This window comes from Rhinichthys klamathensis, unplaced genomic scaffold (assembly GCF_029890125.1).
Source record: "Rhinichthys klamathensis goyatoka isolate OS25496 unplaced genomic scaffold, OSU_Roscu_1.1 h1tg000308l_1, whole genome shotgun sequence".
NCBI lineage: Eukaryota > Metazoa > Chordata > Actinopteri > Cypriniformes > Leuciscidae > Rhinichthys > Rhinichthys klamathensis.
The window spans coordinates 627,900-649,649 of NW_026606826.1; the positions used below are offsets into that span (position 1 = coordinate 627,900).

Consider the following 21,750-nt stretch of genomic DNA (forward strand, 5'->3'; position numbering starts at 1 on the left):
GTGATAAAATTGCTAACGAACCTATTCGGTGTAACTGTCACCATGACAAAGCAACACCAAAAACCCTGAAACCCTCGAACAACTGTAAAAATGACAGTTTAAACAACTTTACAGCTTAAAAATTTGACTCGCCTAACCTTTTTTTTTATGAAAATGAGGGACAAGCCTATATAAAATATTTGTTTATGCCAATTGCTGTCAATTGAGCTTACCTTGAACTGAATCCAGAATATTCCTTTAAAGAATGTTTGATTAAGGGACAAGGAAGTGGAGTTATTTTCTGACATCATTGGTTTTTGGTGGATAAAATCACTGTACTGTAGAAATTAGTTTCCATACACACTACCATTCAAATGTTTAGTGTCTATAAGATTTTTTTTTCTTTTTTGAAAGAGATTAGCACATTTATTCAAATAGATTGCACTAAATTTGTCAAAATATTACAGTAAAGACATACAGTATGTTACTAAATAAATGCTGTTTTTGAACTTTCTGTTAATCAAAGAACTGATATTGTGAGTAATGATGCTTAAAATTCAGCTGAGGAATAAATTACATTTTAAAATATATTAAAATAGAAAAGGTACTTTAAATTGTAATAATGTTTCATAATATTACTGTTTTACTGTATTTTTGATCAAATAAATGCAGTCTCGGTGAGCACAAGAGACTTCTTTAAAAAACAAAACAAAAATCTTAGCAACCTCAAACTTTTGAAAGGCAGTGTAGCTGTTGCAGAATGTGAATTTATATTAAATACAGATCATTTTTTTTAAATAAAGTGTTTTTATAGCTGAGATATAGGGAGTTATCAAAAGTAAACAAAGGTTCAGGAATGTCAGGAATCTAAAAGCGGAGTTAAAAACCCACCAACTTCAAAATAAAGTACATTAACAACCAGTTTCTAGATACAACTTTACATTGCCTTCTTGAGATTCCAGCATCCCGGACTCATTTGTACAGCAGGGGCAGACGGCTGTTGTGGCAGTTGTTCCGGCTCAGTTTGCCCTCGGCCTGGTAGAGGTTGGAAGAGTTGGAGAAGGACGGAGGCAGGGATTGTTTGTCCGTTGGGGTGGAGTAGCTGGGGGGTTCGGCCTGAGAGGACGGGACGCTGTGGTTCTGGTTCTGATTCTGGACGGATGTGCGCCTGCGAGAACGCAAGGCCTGACGTTCTGCCAGTTGACTCCGCAGCTCCGTCACTCTTTCTTCCTTCTGTACAAATAAATATATATATATTATTATTATTATTAACCAATCAAATTAAAAACATATCTTGACTTTGAATGTGCCACATTTTAAACTTTTGAAGTAATAATAATTGTATTTATTTATATATATATAAAATCCTATTTTTTTATGTATTTTTCTTATTTTCTTAATAATTATTCTAAAGTTCATTTGTATATTAACATATAAAAGCATATTCTGGCCTTATTGAAGGAACACCATGTGAAAGCGCAGTCATGTGCTCAGAAGGTCAAAGACAAGGACGTGTATGATATCATTTCAATAATTAATTCTACCCTACGGATCTCTGGTGTGTTCATTTCTTCATCTATTATGGTGTTAATTAAGACGCAAGCTGTGTGCACACGAGGAGAAGAGGACGTGACGGATGGAGGAAGAGAAAAGGAGCACGTGCCTCTTGAATGATCTTCTGGAGTTCCCTGTTCTCGCGCTCCAGCTGTCGGGACTTCTCCTCATCGTTGTTGTTGGTGGACGAGCCGGTTTTCAGCGTGTCCTGCTGCTCCGACTGCCACTCGCCACGAGTGATCAAACGCCGGATCTGCAGAAACAACCGTAATCATCTATGAGACACTGCAGGGGAAGATCGCTGAATTTATGAAATATCACTGAAACCAATAGCTCGTATGGGTGATATTGTGCAGGAGAGGACGGCCGGGTAATAAGTAAGGGATCATTTACAGCCAGCCAGTCATAACATGAATCAACTTAGCGATAAAGATCTGTTTTCTGTACATTATTACATGGTTAACTTACCTAATAAATAAATAAATGGCCATGAAATACTGATTCGAATTAAAAATGTTAACTTATGTGAGAAGAAAGAGGTCACAAAAGCAGGGCTATTATTAACAAAACAAAAAATAAAAACGTTTTTTTTTTTAATAATTTAATTGAAGCTGAAATTAAATAAAAATATAAATATTACATGAAAAACTAAAAAGCTAGAATTTTTTCTTTTGGCAACTATCTGAAATAAGTTGAAGTACTAACATGATTAAATAAAAAATACATAAAAACTAAAACTGAAATAAAGCTAAAACTGAAATTAACTGAAATTAAACCTACACATTAATATTAAAAAAATAATAATTAACTGATAAAAAATGACAAAAGCACATTTAAAAATTAATAACTGGAAATGAAATAAAGCACAATTTTTTTTAAATAAAAATACATTAAACCTAAAAAGAAATATTTTATAGGGAATAATAAAAACAACAAAAAGCACATTTAAAATTACTTACTGGATTTTTTTTTTTTTTTAAATAAAACTGAAAGTAAAATCATTTAAACCTAAACAGCAGGCTAATATAAAAATGCTTTTTAAAATGAAAACTATTTTTGTGTTGAAACCGAAACATAGCTTAACCTAATGCACTTGACAAGAAACTAAACCGTGTCAAGGGACAGAACCGAAATCAGACGCATTGAGAAATCGGTGTCTACCATAAAGACGAACCAGCATGAATGTGGAAGTGATATAAAGCAGGGGATTATTGAAGAGCATGGACCTTGGGCACGAAGAGCACCACGAGGGTGATGTAGACTGAGAAAATGATGGCCAGAGAGGCGAACGCAAATGAAGCGTCCTGCTGAGAGGAGAGGATCATGGTCACTGGAGCAGTAATCATGCACAGCACCTGGAGACAGAAACAAAGACAGAATATTGTTAATCATGTAAAGATATAACTGATTAGGTTTTTAAATCAGGTCTTAAAGGGATAGTTCACCCAAAAATGGAAATTCTGTCTTCATTTACTCACCCTCAAGTTGTTCCAAACCTGTATGAGTTTCATTCTTCTGTTAAACACAAAAGAAGATATTTTGATGGACCCCATTTACTTCCATAGAAGAAGAAAAAATACTATGGAAGTCAATGGGTGCCGTCAACTGTCTGGTTACCAACATTCTTCAAAACATCTTCTTTTGTGTTTAAGAGAAGAAAGAAACTCATACAGGTTTGGAACAACTTGAGGGTGAGTAAATGATGACAGAAAAAAACGTTTTTGGGTGAACTATCCCTTTAAGGACTCACTTTCTGTCATTTAGTAGGTCAAAATTAAAAACAAATAGGAAAAATTAAACCACCTATGAATGTGGTTTTGATAGAGTTTGGAAAGAGTTCATGGTTTGTTTGTTTTTGTTTTTGCTGTTCAGACAAAAAACTAAATGAATTTGAGGTTATGTCAGGAAAAATGTTTGCTGTCTGAACAAGACCTTTGTGTACCAAACTATCATCACCACTAGAGGGCGTAAATCAACTGTAAGAAAAAAATTAATTGCCGAGCAGAAAAAGTGCCATGAATGAGAACCGAGAAACTGATGTTAAAGATAGTGAAGAGATAAATAAAGCAGATGAAAGAGAGAGAGAGAGAGAGAGAGAGAGAGAGAGAGAGAGAGAGAGATGAGAGGAGAGAGAGAGAGGAGAGAGAGAGAGAGAGAGAGAGAGAAGAGAGAGAGAGAGAGAGAGAGAGAGAGAGAGAGAGAGAGAGATGAGAGAGAGAGAGAGAGAGAGAGAGAGGTCATTTTGTCAAAACACTTGCAGCGGGCAGCTCAGGGTTGAAGATCTTATACGATCACTGGAGATGTCATATCTGGTGAACAGTGCAGAAAAAATAGCTGGTATTTTACAGTCAACGGCTCAGAATGACTCTACACACAGATAACTGCGAGCAATGAACCGACTGTCACGACTGTCTGGAGTTCAAAACAACGTCCAGAACACCACTAAAGTCTATTTGCTCTCTGACCTCAACAGCACTGGAGCGATATGAGCCATTCTACCTATCGAAGCATGTTATTCCTGACACACAGCAGAAACATGGTGCAGTTCTGGGACTCAATCTGATCTTTTGTAAAAGAAATGTAGGACTGACCGTAAAGCATTACCAGTGAAGTGTTACTTGTTTCCTCATTAAGATGTTTTAGTCTGAGTTTGAGCAAATAGGCATTTGCAAATATGCAAATCATCCGGCGAAGCACTTGGGAGTTATTGCCGGGAATCAAACTGTTTTCAAGCAGTTGGGCAATTCAGAAGCGAAGCACAAAACCACAGTAATCAACGCTTCATTCAAAGAATGTGCTAAAAAAAAAGCTCGAACACAAGGAGATGTGTTGATGTTGATAAAAATAAATGCACTTAAAGTTAGCATTACGTCAATAGCTATTCTTTTGTTTTCACAGTTAGTATTTAATGTTGGCTTATAGATCATTTTAATACACACATATAAATATTTAGTATAAATATATTGTAGTACAAATCAATTCTATTTAGGGACCGGTCGTTATTTATGGAAAGGGCCACCGGAGGAAAATAGGGGAGGGTCATGTCTTTTTATTCTTTGTTGAGGGGAGGGTCATCCAACTTTTTTTAGTCTATAGGGGAGGGTCATCCAACTTTTTTTAGTCTATAGGGGAGGGTCATCCAACTTTTTTTAGTTTATAGGGGAGGGTCACCTAACTTTTGTATTCATGAAAACAGCAAAATTTTAAAGTGGCTTGTTTGGTGCATATTTTTTCCATGTAGCTACAGCTCTCTCGGTCTCGGCCCCCCATCGCTATCAGATGGGTCTGACCCAACAAAAATCCAGTTTGGCGCTGTTTGACAGTGCGCGCGCCCTTCAGTACACATGTGATGTGAATGTACGTCGAGTTTTACAGTATTGGGACTGAGGCGCCAGAACTGCAGCTGATATAATGTGCGCTGTAGCACGATACTACCATATTTTAGTTTCCATTCTTTTTGTGTTTCCACAACAATGTTAGAGAGTAAATCTACTGAAATTGCCACCATAACAGTGGAGTGTGATGTGTTAGACGTAGGGCTACCACATTTTTAAATTACAATTAGTATTATTTGAAGTTAACATAATAAAATACGTAGACCTACACCAAAAAAACTAGTTGAGGATAAATTCTTTAAAATTGGGCAATTCCAGCGTTATGGACGTGACATTTGCAGTCAAAACTTGAAATATAAATTCTCAGAAAATGCATTTAATACTGAAACGTCTGTTTATATATTCATACTCCCTTAATAAAGGAGTCCAGACATTAGAAAAATATCAGTCTACACATTTATACACGTTTTATATTTAATATGAGGGAAATACACATGTGATGTGACACAAAAAATCTTTTAGGTGGCAAAATATTTTTTAGTAATTCTATGAACTTCGCTGCGCAAAACAAAGGTAATAGGCCTACTATAATAGCCAGTCTAATACTGTGCTAGAGTTGTTGTCCCGTAGCTACTTGTTATGACACGCCAGGCAGCTAATGTTGAACTTGTTGTTACGTGCAAAGTAACTCCATAGGCATCGTCTTCGTTGCAATATTACCATCTTTATTGTCCTCCACATAACTGCACAGCACACAAGGTCCACAAGCACGAAGATTCCCAGAACTTCACACGACAACAGCATTCATCAAACTCCGCCGTAGCGGTCAAAAACTTGTTTGCCCTTCCGGGTCAACACCTCCCTACTACCTGTTGACCCCTCACATATATACATGAGCCTACAGCACCATCTAGTGGCCCAAAATAAAAGATACACACATTTGGCTCTTACACACCGGCCCCTAATTGACATGATAAACAAACATGACAATTTATTATTATTATTTTTTCTCAAACAATAACCATAAAGGAGACCAAATGAGTTCCTCACATGTGGCTTATACACAGTAATTAGACTCCATATACCATGCAAAGCTTAGAAATTGGTCTCTCAATAATATTGGATTTAGTTTTCAACTTCACAGATCTCACAAGGCCGTGACTATCTGGAAAAACTTCCACAACTTTTCCAAGAGGCCAAGATCCTCGAGGGGCAGATGGATCCATAATGGCCACAACATCTCCAACAGCAAGATTTTTCATCTTCTCGTTCCATTTCTGTCTTTCTTGAAGCAAGGGTAAATATTCTCGAACCCATCTCTTCCAGAAAAGGTCAGCCAGGTATTGAATCTGTTTCCATCGCCTCCTTCCATACTGATCCTCTGGCTTGAAAATCCCAGGAGGAAATGATGGCTTTCCTCTAAGCAGGAGCAGATGGTTTGGTGTTAAAGGCTCCAAGTCATTTGGATCGTCCGAGAGTTTTGTAATAGGACGATCATTCAAAATGGCTTCAGCTTCACACAACACTGTATTTAACCCATCATCATCCAGGGTTTGTTGACGCAGTACTGAGTTCAGCACCCTTCTCACCAATCGGATCATTCTCTCCCAAACACCACCAAAATGGGAGGCAGTAGGTGTATTAAAAGTCCAATTAATTTCTACCTGTGCCAAGAATGAATTTATTGTGTCCTGGTCCAGTTTGACAAGAGCTTCTTTCAGTTCTCTCTCAGCTCCAACAAAGTTTGTTCCATTGTCGGACCACAGATGTTTCACTTGTCCTCTTCGGCTGATGAATCGTCTTAACGCATTTATGCAGGAATCAGTGTCAAGAGTAGCTGCTACCTCCAAATGAATGGCTCGACTCGCCAGGCAGGTAAATATAACACCATATCTTCTGCAATGTGTTCTTCCTCTTTTAATCTCAATTGGTCCAAAGTAATCAACCCCTGTGTTGGTAAAGGGGGGAAGGTCTGGGAGAATCCTTGCAGCAGGTAAGTCAGCCATTTTCTGCATTAAGAGACGCCCATTGTATCGCCTGCAGATACTGCACTGTCCAATAATCCTTCTCACAGCAGAATTTCCCTTTGTAATCCAAAACTTTCTTCTTACAGCCGACAGAGTGTGAGCTCGTCCGGAATGTCCAAGAGTTTGATGAAAGCATTTGATGATTAATTCAGAGATGTGTTGCTCCTTGGCCAGGATTATTGGATGCTTAGATTCCTCTGGCATTGCACTTCTGTGAAGTCTGCCTCCAACTCTCAAAAGCCCATCCTCCAAAACAGGATCTAACACATAGATGGAACTCTGACGGCTCACTCTGGTGTTCTGCGATAGAGCTTCAATCTCAAACTTGAACCTTTGTTGCTGGCAGTACAAAATGATGAAGAACTCTGCACTCTGTAACTCTGCCGTGGACAGACTGCTGCTCTTTGGGTCATTAGTGGTCCTCTGGCGCCCTCTTGTGTTCATTTTGTGCACCACTGTATTTTTTCTCACTGGAATGTCCAACTGTTTTCTACACCTACACTTCTCTTTCAACACACTCCTCAACCTCAAGTACCAGGCCACTGCCCTTTTAAGTCTCCTCCAGTCCGAAAAGTGCGCAATAAGCTGGTCTGAGGGAGTAGGAGTGTCAATGCTGATTGCGTAAACTGCAGCCTCCTTCCTAACCTCCTTGTCTCCAACATCCAAAGCCACCTCCAACACAATTTCAGGCCACTTTTCCTCTTCTTTCCGCAAAAATGCTGGTCCTTCTAACCACGCACTGGTTTTCAGGAAGTCTGATACCTTCAGTCCTCTAGACACATAATCAGCTGGGTTTTCCTTTGTGCTGATGTGTTTCCATTGAGCGGGCTCAGACAATTCTCTGATGGTTGCAACTCTGTTAGCCACAAATGTGTGAAAGCGCCTGTCCTCATTATTAATATACTTCAACACAGATGTGCTATCAGTCCAGAACACAGAATTTTCCAGTCGTATGTTCAGCTCTGCCTTGACCATAGCATCGATTTTTACAGCTAGAACGGCTGCAGACAGCTCAAGCCGTGGGATGGTTATGGTCTTCAGTGGTGTTACTCTGGCCTTGCCAAGGAGAAAGGCAACATGGATGATGTTTTCATGATTTGTCATACGAATGTACGTAGCAGTGCCATAGCCTGCTTCACTGGCGTCTGAAAAATTGTGTAATTGTGCATGCTTTATAGCTCCAAATCCGACAGGTTTTATGCACCGGTCCACACTAAATGCAGCCAGCAGAGTCAGCCCCTCCAGCCACCTTTTCCATTGGTGTAAAACGTCCTGAGGTAATGCATCATCCCAGCTGCAGCCTCTTTTACACAGTTCCTGCTGCATCATTTTTGCCTGCAATGTCACTGGCGCCAGGAACCCCAACGGGTCAAAAACAGAACTGTTGACGGACAACATTCCACGCCTGGTCAGGGCCTGATGTTTCAGATCCATCTTAAACTTGAAAGCATCACTTTCCACACACCACTGGAGACCCAGAGCTCTTTCCATTGGAAGCTTATCAATATCCAGATCTAACGTCTTTAAATCCTTAGCTCTTTGCTCTTCTGAGATGGCTTGCAGAACAACGCGACTATTGCTTATCCATTTTTCCAACGTGAAGCCTCCCCTTTCACACAGCGCAACGAGATCATTTATCATCTTGATTGCTTCCTTGTCTGTAGCTGAACTCTTTAGGCAATCATCAACATAAAAGTTGTGTCTAACAGTTTCTGTGACCTCTGCTGGAAATTCATTCTGATTGTCTTTGGCAGTTCTCTTTAAGGCATAGGCCGCACAGCTTGGAGATGAAACGGCTCCAAACAAATGCACCATCATCCTGTAAGGCACTGGTTCTTGTGTAGTGTCTCCTTCTGGCCACCAGAGAAAGCGGAGGAAGTCTCTGTCCTCTTCAGGCACACGCACCTGATAAAACATGGCTCTAATGTCTCCCATGATGGCTATTGGTTCCTGTCTGAACCTCATGAGGACGCCCAGAAGTGTGCTCGTGAGATTGGGCCCTGACAATAGCTCACTATTCAGAGACACTCCCTTAAATGTTGCAGCACAATCAAACACCACGCGTAGTGATCCCTTTCTAGGGTGATGGACTCCATGGTGAGGGATATACCAAATTCTTCCATTGTTACAATGCAACAGATGTTCAGGTACACGCTCTGCATAGCAGCATGAGATGACGTTGTTCATGTACTCTACGTACTCCTGGTGAAAGTGATGGTTGAATTTAAATCGCTTTCTAAGGCCTTGTATTCTTTGTTTGGCCACAACAAGATTATTTGGTAAACCGACATCCATCCTTTTAAAAGGTAGGTTCAGGCAATACCTTCCTTCCTGCATTACTGCAGATGTGTCCATAATGCTGAGAAACTTTAGATCTTCTCTGGACATTTCCTGTTTGTTGGTTGAGTTCTCACAGAAATCATGGTTATAATGGTTCTTGAGCAGTTCCTCCAACTTGGTCACTGATATTCTATTTACTGTTACCGATGAGACTTCCTGCTCATCATTGCCATCTAATTTACCGTTAACCACCCAGCCAAGAACAGTTCTGACAGCATATGGACCATTTCCTTGACTGTTGATGACCTCCCAGGGTTCCAATAACTTGGGGGCATTAACACCAATCAACAGTTCAACCTCAGAGTGAATGGATGGCATGTAAACCTCTGTTAAATACGGCCACTTTACTAGATCTTCAGATGCTATCATGTCGTCCCTAGTGACAGGCATTTGTTTCTGTGTGATGACTTCTGGCAGAGGATAGAATGTGTTACTCTCCAGCCCTGCCACCTCAAGATTAAACAGTGAAAATGCTGAACACGTTTTAGATTGGCCCATTGTTCGAAGCAGGACTTGTGTTCGTTTTCCAGTGAGGTTCAGTTCATGCATCAGCCGTTCAGAACAAAACGTACCGGTGCTGCCTGGATCCAAGAACGCATATGCTTGGATAATACTCTGACCTTTCACTGCCTTGATTTTTACAGGAAGCACTGACAGCATGCCACGATCCTTTCCGGCCCCTGTATGGCCACATATTGTGGGTGAAACTGGCAGGGGTTCTGATGTTTCTGCTTCATGCTCAGAGGGAGCCATTTGTTGTTTTATGTGTAACACTGTTGGATGGGTTTTGTTGCAAATTTCACATGTTAATCGTTCCACACAATTCCTGCTGATGTGGCCCCGTTGCAGACAGCCAAAACACACTCCTCTTCTCTTTAACAGAAATATTTTATCTTTGTGCAGTTTTCTTTCAAATTGTTTACAATCCCCTAATGTGTGAATTTGTGAGCAACAAACACAAGGCTCATCTTCATTTCCTTCTATTGTAACATATGTCTGTTTGGATTCTTCAGGAACACTCACAGATGTTACAGTGCTGGCCACGACATTTCTTTTAATCTTGGTACCCAGGTGTGGCCTTTGCTGTTGCTGACTAAGAAGTGTTGTACTTAAACTATAATCTTGTAAGTCACCGAAAAATGGGTCTAACAAGATCTTGACATGACGCTCTATAAATGCAACCATATCATTGAATCCAGCCCTATATCCAGTTGTCTCCATGATATCATAGGCTTTACCTCTCCAGCGCTCTCGTAGTTTATATGGAAGTTTTGCAAGAATTGCTCTCATATTCACAGGCATGTTGAGCTCTTGCACATATTCCAGCTCGTTCATCACATTACAACAACCACGCAGAAATAAGGAATAACTCTGCAATGCCCTTGTGTCCTCAGTTCTTATCGTTGGCCAAGAAAGGGCCTTGTTAATATATGCAGTTGCAGCTTTGTATGGATTTCCAAAATGTTCCTGTAACAAAGTCTTTGCTACTGTGTAGCCATGATCCGGGTCCATATGTTGGCAACTGCGCACCAGCTCACGAGGTTGGCCTCTAGTAAACTGTTCCAAGTAGTACAAACTGTCAGCTTGAGTTGCTTTCATTTCCACTCCTTGTTCAAATGCTTTAATAAAGGCTCTGTATTGCAGAGGATCGCCATCAAATACAGGAATGTCACGTGATGGTAAAGTCATTGACTGCTGCTGCTTTACCATGGCTGCTGTGATTTCAGTTTGTCTGTTCATGATGGTAAGAAATTCTCCAGGTAACTGTAGACTGGTTGTTGATTGAGTTATGTTCTCATTGTATGTATAACGCTCCCTTTGCAGTTTAGTTCCACTGGGTTTATGTTGTTCAACCACAAGGGGTGTTGCTGTCACAGTTTTCTTTGGTCTGACATCCACAAGTTTAGTTTCAATTAATGCCACCTTTGGTTCATTTCGTTGCTGAGATTGCATTTTATTGTCATTTTTAATTATTTGAATTTCAACATCATTTTCAGGTATAAACTCTTTGGCAATTCAGTTCTTTTACCACTCCCTTTGATCTCCTTTTATAACATGAGCTCGTTCCAGTTAACTTTGTTTGTGAAGAAGACTCCAGCATAGAGTTATACATTTCCATTTGATAATCACATTCTACCAACTCGGTCTTCAATGCAAGCAGCTCCTTCCTTCTTCTCAGCTTCTCCTCCTCTTCTTCTATAGCATGTCTTTCTTCCATGGCTTTCACATGTGCCAATACTGAGGCCCTTTTAACTGCTGCTTTCAGCTTAGCAGATGAAATGGTGCTGGATTTAACACTTTTTTGTGACTGTCTACTGCCAACATTTGACACACTGTCATGAGGACTTATATCATCATCAAAACGATCATCATTTTTGTTGGTTTCAGTTTGAGAGAGCCACTTATTCACACTACAAACACACTCATTATTGGGAATCATTTTGGCTTTAAACCATATCTCATGCTTTTCTTTTTCATCACATGGCAATAACTCCAACAAGGACTCATGTAAATTTTTGGCATCATCACATGCCCCTTTTAACACATCCACAGTACTTAATACATTTGAGTTATCACCTTTAGACATTAACTCATGAATCTCACGTCTTATGTTACCCATTTTGTTTAATTTTAACCTTCGTTCGTTTTGCAATTTATCAATTTTTTCGATCAAGGCCTTTTCTGTTAACTTAACAGTGCGTTTTTGAGTTTCCCCCCCACTCGCCATCTGTTCAGTCTCAGTATTGTTCTCCATTTCCACAGTGCGTGATTCCATTACGCATAAACAGTCAGTAACGCGCGTCGCAATAAGAGTTCGCTTGAAGTCAGCGCACCGCCAAGTAAAGTCACTTATGTGCCTCAAACGAAAAAAGGGCCACACTCAACTTTACCTTCCAAACGCCGCAAACCGCAAATACCAATGCATTGGATTTAATGTGTGCACACAATTGGCCATCAAAAGGTGTAGCGCTACACATACCTCGTTGGGCGCCTTTACTGTAATTCACCGTCGTCCAACCTGACACGTGAAGAGTCTCCGTGGTGCTCCAGCTTGGCTCCTCCGGCTGCGGTGCTCCACCGCCCCGGTCGGCTCCTCAGCTGCCGCTGGTGTCCAACGACGTCTTTGCCGCTCCGTTCCCAAGGCATCAAAGTTCAAAGAAAGTCCAAAAAAGGACAAGTTTTTGACAGTATAATAGCCAGTCTAATACTGTGCTAGAGTTGTTGTCCCGTAGCTACTTGTTATGACACGCCAGGCAGCTAATGTTGAACTTGTTGTTACGTGCAAAGTAACTCCATAGGCATCGTCTTCGTTGCAATATTACCATCTTTATTGTCCTCCACATAACTGCACAGCACACAAGGTCCACAAGCACGAAGATTCCCAGAACTTCACACGACAACAGCATTCATCAAACTCCGCCGTAGCGGTCAAAAACTTGTTTGCCCTTCCGGGTCAACACCTCCCTACTACCTGTTGACCCCTCACATATATACATGAGCCTACAGCACCATCTAGTGGCCCAAAATAAAAGATACACACATTTGGCTCTTACACCTACTACCCACCAGATGAAGAAGGGTTGGCCTCCACATAACATAAAATATTCTTTTTACTTTATTTTTCATGTTTGCATTCATGAGGGAAAAAAAATTTTTTACGGACGTGACAGTTCTCCGTTACGGACATGACCGCTCTGAAAGTGACTTTAAAACTTTCACAGAGACCTCAAACAGAAAGCACAAAGCCTTTCTTTAAAGTAACAACAGATAGCTTTTGCTCTCGGGGTCCCCCTACAGTTGGGAAACAGTATTGTCCTCTACTACTGTCGTAAACTCTGTCATCCTACATGCACGTGCAATTGTTGACAACCATGATAGCCCTGAACACTGTAGGAGGAGGTCACATGCAGGTGTTCTCGCGTGTGTGAAATGTCTTCATCCCAGGTACAGTGGCATATATTTCAGCATGTCATATGAATATAATTTCATGGGTTTTATTTTATTTTCTAACGACAAATGATCGCGATGCTCACGTTTACAAGCCAGCGTCATTATAGTAGCCTAGTCTATTGGTTACCGTTTTACTGAATCTATATGATACTTCAATGCAATGTTTGAGTGGTTGATAATAACCATATATCGTCAATATTATAATATCAAGCTACCATAAATGAATCTGCAAATTTTACAAATCGATTTGCATTATAGCTTGAGGCAAGACAAATAAACAAATATCACAGACATGTTAGGTATCCTAAAATATGATTTTATTAATAATCTTCCTCCTTTCTTTGTACATGTTGAGTAGACTACACTTTTTAGGTCAAACATTTGCTATTTGCATTTCATCGATTGCAAAGTTGAAATCAGAACGAGAATACTAGCGATAGCTAACCATCAAAAACTAGAATATCGTTTACTAGTTACCAGATTGATAATTCGCTACTACTCTAGCGAATTAGAGAGGTTAGAGAGATACATTCTTTTTTCGATGGGGCGTTCGATGCTCCCTGCACACGCAAGGTCTCTCGCTCGCTTTCTCTCTCTGCCGTCCGCGCGCGTTGGAGCACAGTCTCTGTCTCGCGTGCGCGCTCGCTCTAGATTCCGGGAGATTTGAACTAATTTGCGGTATAACTTGTCGATCACGAGTGGCTCAACAGGTAGAGATCTATAGATAAACTCATCTTTCAGGCATTTGACCGACCGGGTTGACAATTTAGCGTGAGAAACCGGGGGTGTGGCGTATGAGCGTGTGAAACCAATCAAGTGCGGGTGTCTCACGGCCAATGTGTGAGAGTTGGCAGCTCTGCAATGTTGATCCACGTTCTGCCTTTAACGCGATCACTTTCTCTTTTTCTCTTTTTGCTTTGCTCCGATAAAACCTTTGCTTTCTTGTTTTTCTGTGCTGCTTCGGCCATGACTATAACATTTGGCTCGCAAGTCCGATTTTAAGGAAGTGGTGGTGGAAGTGACGTATATGCCGTAAAGCAGTCGAATTTTGTAGTTCTCTTTGTTCGCCGGTTACTACCCGAAACCCGAAGTTTAAAAGTACGATTAAAAACGCTACAGACCCCGTCAGGCTATGGCAGACGTGTCATTCAACCTATTGTAAGTCGATGTACCATCACAAGAGACTTGGAAATATATTATGAAGGTTGAAAAGTTACCTGTTGTTACTTTAAAGTGAATTTAGTTTTTTATTAATTGTTAATAAATTCGTTTTTTATTAATTGTATCTTAATTTTAATCATTGTTTCATCAACCAATTGCCTGGATTTAATAAATAAGAAGTAAATATAGTAGAAAATAGATCATCATGACACGAGGCGCCGGCGCGTGAACTGGACTCTCGTCTAATAAATTAACCGAAACTCAGCGTATAGCCTAAGGCTAGCTACTTGCCTCACAGACCTGATAAACATATAGAAAACTTGACATGACTACTTTTTAACAGAACAATTCAAAACGAAAGAAAACAGACTACAGACTGCTCTCGGCTTATGTAATCCGTATGAAAAGTGCATTTCTCTCTGGTGCGTTCACTACTGCGAAGATCGCGAGTCAGCATCGTCACCTTTATATTTGCAGCCGACACTGACAAAGACTTGTTTATTAATAAACAATTAAAATGTCTCCTTGCTATATTTGAAATTATTCATAATCATTACTTTTGCCTTTTTTTTTGTGTCAGCTTTTAGATATTGGCCGCGCGACCCTTACATGTTACATGAACGCGTCACCACTGCATCAGCACCGAAAACATGATTTTTTTTTCAAATCAAAAATCGTGATACGAACCGAATTGTAGGTTTGGTCTATCATTACAGCCAAGATGAGAAAGCAGGAGTTTAGTCGTTTGTCATGGTTGTAAAAAAACAAAACAATGTCTATCTGAACATCTTTGCCAAGCGCAAACCAGTACAGAAGTAATCAATAAATTATCGGGGAGGGTCATGCCTTTTTCCACAATCATTTTGGAGGGTCATAGAAAACATTATTTCTGGCGAAGGGAGGGTCAAGTCTTTTTTGACTACAGATCTCAAATCTCCTCCGGTGGCCCCTTAAATAAAAAACGAACAGTCCCTTATACTTTTCAACCTAATAGAATAACATAAAATAACTCATTAGCTGTAAATTAAGAATAAAAGACAATAAGAATCTTGAATTAAACAAAGTACAAAATATTATCTTTGATGTCGAACTGCTGCCTGTTTACAATGGTGCGAGATTCGCTAATGGTGATAAAGGTCGAATCCCGAAGGAGTAAGAAACTATGGAAGCTTGTTTCTGCCACTGAATTAAAAATACAAAAGGTAATTGCTACTTTTTATCTCACAATTCTGGCTTTATTCTTGCAATTGCGAGTTATAAAGTCCAATTCTGAAAAAAAAAAAAAAAAAAAAAATCATCTCACAATTCTCACTTTATAACTCGCAATAGTGAGTTTTTATCTCACAATTCTAAGAGAAAAGTCCAAAATGCATAGCAATTACCTTTTGTATTTTTTCCACATGAAAAGGGCTATATTTTTTTTTTTTCAGGACTCTTGGATGAACAGAAAGTTCAAAAGAACAGCATTTATTTGAAATAGAATCTTTTGTAACATTATAAATGTCTTTGCTCTCGCTTTTCAGTTTAATCAATATGATGCATCCTTGCTGAATAAAAGTATTAATTTCTGACCCCAAACTTTTGAACGGTAGTGTATAAATATTAGCTATTAGTGCGCATTTTATTTTGTGAATTGATTAACTTGACCTGTACTGCACAGTGCTTTAGACTTTAGTCATCCTTCATTTTTGTCTTCTATCAGGTAAAGAGACATACTTCATGAGCAAACCATTTATTGTAATATAATAAAAATAGCATATGAAGTGCGAGGGGGAGGCAAATTCACCTGCTGGGTCTCAATTCTCAAACTCGGTGACCAACAAAACACCGGCCCAGAAAATGCTACCGTCCTGAGCGACAGTTTCCGCCACTGCTCATTAGCAGTTTCAGTTAATTAAAGCTGCAGTCCGTAGCTTTTTTGGGGTTAAAAATGATCCAAAATACATATTTGAGAAAATACACAACCAGCCAGTGTTCAAAACTATCTGCTTGCCTTAGCTCGATTCAAAACTGTAAGCTTGTAATAATGTTTTTAATTCCAGTAGTACTGGTGGATTTCCGCGGGAGATTCGAGCATGTCTTTGCGTCATTACGTCACATCTGTACACATAAAGAAGAGTCTCGGCTAGTAGGCTATATTGCGTGTGAGGATGTTGGAGGTGGAGTTTTATAGCCTTTTCTCACAGCACTTGATATAATTAAACTTATCAATTTGATGGCGGATCCAGAAAGGTTCAAACGACAATCACCAGTGACAACAGATTCACCCGCTGTAAAATGCAAAAGACTTCGTTCGGACTTCGGAGTGGCTACAGAAAAAAAGAGACTGCAACCGGCCCATGCGAAAACAAGGATAAATATCAGAAGGGCATTAAACGTAGTCACGCAATGCTGACGTTGTTAACATTAACAATTTGAGAACAAAGTATAATTTGCACGGTTTTGCGTGATATGATAAGCGATTGTTAGATTTAATCAGCGCGATTTACTGCAATGTCAGAACCAGAACAAAAGTGGATGTTACTTGTTCTGATGACATTTTCCGGTGAAAATTCTTATGTTGGTCATACTTCCAAAAAGAATAATCTGTGATTCTGAATGCAAGTATCCACACCGGCGCGGCGACTGACAGCTGCACACTCTCCTCAAACATTGTGTTCACATATCGTGACTGTTAAACATAGTAAAACACATGGGGAAGATATAATAGTTAAACAGTTCTGACTAAAAAGGCACAGTATTTTAGCAACACACTGATACACATACGATATATGTAGCTATATATTAGATGAATCAATCTCAGGTGTTTCTCCCAGCTGTCAGCTACAGTTAGGCTCCACTGTGAGGACATTATATGCTGTGAAAATAGAAATAGCCAGCAGTCAGACTTACAGATACATTGTAGATGGCCATGCCGACCGCTCTGTGGTCATTAATCTTCTCGGTGGAAATGGACTTGGTCTCGTAGGCCAGAAAGATGCCCAGCAGCAGCAGAAGTCCCTTGTAGCCGTACACCACACCTGAAGGGAGCAGGCATTACTTATAGTGAGTGCTCTTAAACCTCGCAGGCTCATGCTATTTCTGTGATACTTGAGGTATATGTGATGCTTTTGAGTCCAGTAACATACATACAAAAAGCAGAATAACTCAAAAATAGTGAACCTACCGTTTTCTGTTCATTTGAACCAGTGATTTTTAATGATTCTTTTAAACTGAGGCAAATTTGAAAAACACTTGACTGTAAAGGAGTTTTGGCAGTAAAATGGTGAGGTGGATGAGCACATTTGACACCATCCTCACCACCATTTAAAAGTTTACCGTTCAAAACAGTTTTCAACATTGATAATAATAATAAATGTTTCTTGTGCTGTAAATCATCATATTAGAATGATTTCTGATGGATCATGTGACACTGAAGACTGGAGTAATGATGCTGAAAATACAGCTTTACCATCACAGGAATAAATTACACTTTAAAATATATTCAAATAGAAAATCTTACATATATTTCACAATATTACTGTTTTTACTGTATTTTTTATTAAATAAACGTAGCCTTCGTGAGCACAAGAGACTTCTTTTTCAAAGTCTTACAAAGCAGAAACCTTTCAACGGTATACGTATAACCTAATAGAAAACATAGCGATAGAGATTAACTAAAGTTGTATTTTACCTGGAAAAAAAATATATAAAAAGAGTATTTTATAATTTGCAATATTTTTTAGCAATGTCATAAATGAATGGTTCTTGTGTTGAGTCTATTAGACTTCTCAAAACGACGAAAGAAGAGTTTGCGGTCCATATATTGATGATGTATGAATACTTTACAATTTAAATAACATCAGATGTTTTGTGTATTATAGTACCTTTTTTTTCATTTTACAAAGCCTGGTGAAAATGTGCTCAAATGTCATGAAATTAGTGCAAAATATTTCCAAAATTATGACATGACATGAGAGAAGACTATCTGAAGATGGATAATCTCTGTCCAGTCTATATATCCATATTTAAAAAAGTTGTGAAAGAAATGAAAAGACAAAAATAAATAAATAAAAACAGGAAGAATGGAAAAGGAAGTGAGAGAGAAGAGAGGGACTAATAAGTCACATTAGAGTTTAATCTCGTTTTGAGTTCAGGGAAGGTTTTTTTCTCTCTCTGTAATATTATCTTCCTGTACAGTGTGTGAGAGAGTCAGGCTATGAGATCCAGACCTGGGCACTGACCCACAAAATTTAATTTTACACTGCAGCGCTCTGATAGGAAGTCAGAGCAAGAGGAAAAGTACGTGAAAAAGAGATAGAGAGAGAGAGAGAGAGAGAGAGAGAGAGAGAGAGAGGGGGGGGGGGGGGGGAGAGAGTGAGTTGTGAAATAGTGAGAGGAATACAAAATGAACTGGTGGAAAAAACTATTGAGCATATAACAAATTATTAATTAAAATTTTGGCGATAGATTGCATCAGTGTAGAGTGAGAAGCATATAGATAATTCAATTACACACACATATATATATATATATAATGTTCTAAACAAGGAGTGTTAAACGCACAGCCCACAGGGTGATTTTAAGGGGGAAAAAAATCATGCAAAACCATGCATCAAAAAACATTATTATCGTTATGATATATTCATATTCTTGAGTTACTCAACAAAGTTGAATATTTAGCATTAGGGGTTTAAATGAAAAATCCTTTGTAAACACCACTAAAAAGAGTCACTGAAACACTGAGTGAATTCTGGATACGCACCAAGCCACGTGTTCATCTTCTCTGAACTGCAGTGCTCGAGTAGAGGCTGAATCAACACATCCAGGTCTTCTTTAGGAGCCTCTTTAGTGAACTTCTGCTTAGAGCGAGAAAACAAGAGAGATCGAGAGAGAGAGCACTTTAAAGGACAGAGATTGAGGTCAATGCAGCAGAGCACCGCACTACAATCCTTCACCATTAACACCTACTTCCATGCGCTTGCTCTGCAGAAATTTCCAAGGCATCTCAGAGGAAACACATCATAAAAATCAAAGTAACAACAAGAATAAAAAAAAATAATAAAGTGCCAGCCCACCTCCACGGTTATGTGCAGTGGGTCCATGATCTGCCAGATAAGCAGAGAGAAAACATCAATAGCCAGCAGAACTGCAACGGTCACATACAGCTTCCACGGCTCCAAGTGCTGTGGAGAAATAACAAGACCATAATCGTTAGTCAATGGTACACAGTCACAAAACATCAAGACAGTAACAAGCAACTGCTATAAATGGGGAAATAAAAGCAAGGTCACAGAAGTTGTAGACATTTTAGACTGTATACCACTTTTTGTCTGTGGAACACAAAAGGAATTGAAAGTTTTGACGCTTCTTTATGCATCTCATAGAGTACATGCATTTTAAATATAATGCGTTAACTACACATTGCAAATATATGAACAGAAAGCAAGTAATGACACCAAAGTTTTACAAAGTAAGTTACAAGTAAAGTTCACTACCATTAAAAAGTTTGGGTCAATACGAAAAAAACAAAAGACATGAATACTTTTATTCAGAAAGGATGAATTAAATTGATCAAAAGTGACAGTAAAGACATTTACACTGTTACAAAAGATTTGGATTTAAAATAAATGCTAAATGTTTTTTATTCAGCAAAAAATTCAGCAAAAATGGATCACGTTTGATTTGTCAGATTGTTATTTTGTGGGTTTGAGTCGTGCTGAGCAATTTCTTAAAAAAAACAGCTCATAAGAGTAATTCGCTCATGAATCTGCTAATAGGAGTCATGTGTTCGTAAATTGAACAACACTAATCGTGCTGTATTTATTTTCTGCGTGCAGCTTGTGAGAACAACTCAATAGAAGTTGTCTTTTTTTTGTCTTTATTTTTGTCTTTTTAAGTCATCACATTCAATTCAGACTGCAAACCCACAATCGCAATTTGGGTAAACAAGAATACTTTTCCTGAAGCTTAGAAAAAAGCCAAAAGAATTACAACACAAACCCCATGAAAGCACTATAAAGTGGTCCATACAATAGCTTTGTGTGAGAAGCTGATTTTTTTAGCATGCAGCCATGAAAAAGATCAGTGAATAATGATTTAAATTTTGGTCAGTTTTACAAAAAAATTTCTTATGATTTCAGAAGACTTGAAATACAACACATTAGCCATATGTAAAAAAAAAGAGAGCTGCTTTGCTCTGATTGGTCAGAAAGCAAACGCTCATTATCATATCTGAATCTCAGCTCTTGATCACAGTGATAAGAACAGTGACGATGGCATGGGTTTTACCGTATCAATCTCAGAAAACAACGTCTCCTCGACATGACCAACACGAACCAAACTCTTTCAGTCTCAGATACACTGCAGTGTTTGAGGGCGGAGCTAAGAGACGCTGTTCAGCCAATCAAGACCACAGGCTGGCATTATGCAAATTAGTTAGTCAGCAGGAAGTGAGACTCAAATTACTGACGACTCGTTTTAGTTCGGAATCGATTCTTTCTTTTAGGAGAGAAATTTTTTAAGTACAATCACCTTGGATGTTTAAGTCATTTCAACTTAAATTACATCAAACTGACTTTTAAAAAATGAGTTGAAACCTTTTTAAAAACTTATTTTGAGGAGTTAAAGTAATGTAAAAACATGTTGCCATAACTTATTGGTCATATCATATTTTGCAATGGTGATGTATTTGTCCTTTTTGGAGCTTAAACGTCATTGCATGAAAAAAAAGCTGTATAATGATTCTTCAAAAACTTTTACTTTTTCGATTCACAGGGAAAAAAGTTAAAGCGTATGGGTTTGGAATGACACGAAGGGTGAGTAAATAACAACAGAACTCTTTTAAAGTACCAGCGCCGTCAAGGTGCTGTTCTGAATAACACGTTTATTTTCTTGTCAAGGTAAATGGTGGAATTGCTCTGACACCATAACAATTGTGTTTACTCCACTGCATGGTGGGTAACAGGAAAGCGGAATGCCAATCATCAGCAAACATCACGAAAGTCATGTGTTACAAATGTGGAGTTATTTTCAGCTCGCATTCCATCCATTAATATATGGCCGCAGGCTCCCTCTGGGCCGTCAGACTGGGAAAACGGGATAGAACCGTACTTCGCAGAACACTTTCTTTTCTCTCTCTCTCTCTCTCTCACCCTTAATCGCCGTGAAGGCGTCAAATGACCCGAGAGCCCCGTTTCTACAACATTCAGCCTGAGCGCCGAACTTTCTTCAAGTGCCGTCGAACCACTTAGGCAAATTGCCCCATTACGGACATTGGGAGAGTTGAAAGTCATCTCGATTCGTCGTGCAGAGCGCTTGAATAATAAAGCCCCCTGAAGGTCGGATTTCCGTAAAAGAAGTTTAATGCTCATCCATATTCATCCATACTGCATAGTTGCGGTAATCTGGTTGTCGTTTGATGA

At 39.1% G+C, this 21,750-nt stretch overlaps 1 protein-coding gene across 1 annotated transcript in view; it reads right to left on the reverse strand.

Moving 5' to 3' along the window:
• Nucleotides 1-590: 590 nt before the first annotated feature.
• Nucleotides 591-21,750, reverse strand: part of gabbr1a (gamma-aminobutyric acid (GABA) B receptor, 1a) — a 72,623-nt gene continuing 51,463 nt past the window's right edge. Inside the window, exons 19-24 of the mRNA XM_056270753.1 lie at nt 19,405-19,512; nt 19,092-19,185; nt 17,240-17,367; nt 2,760-2,888; nt 1,643-1,786; nt 591-1,212 (exon numbers count right to left, since the gene is read on the reverse strand). Coding sequence (XP_056126728.1) covers nt 952-1,212; nt 1,643-1,786; nt 2,760-2,888; nt 17,240-17,367; nt 19,092-19,185; nt 19,405-19,512 — 864 coding nt within the window. The 3' untranslated portion in view covers nt 591-951. The remainder of the gene's footprint in view (nt 1,213-1,642; nt 1,787-2,759; nt 2,889-17,239; nt 17,368-19,091; nt 19,186-19,404; nt 19,513-21,750) is intronic.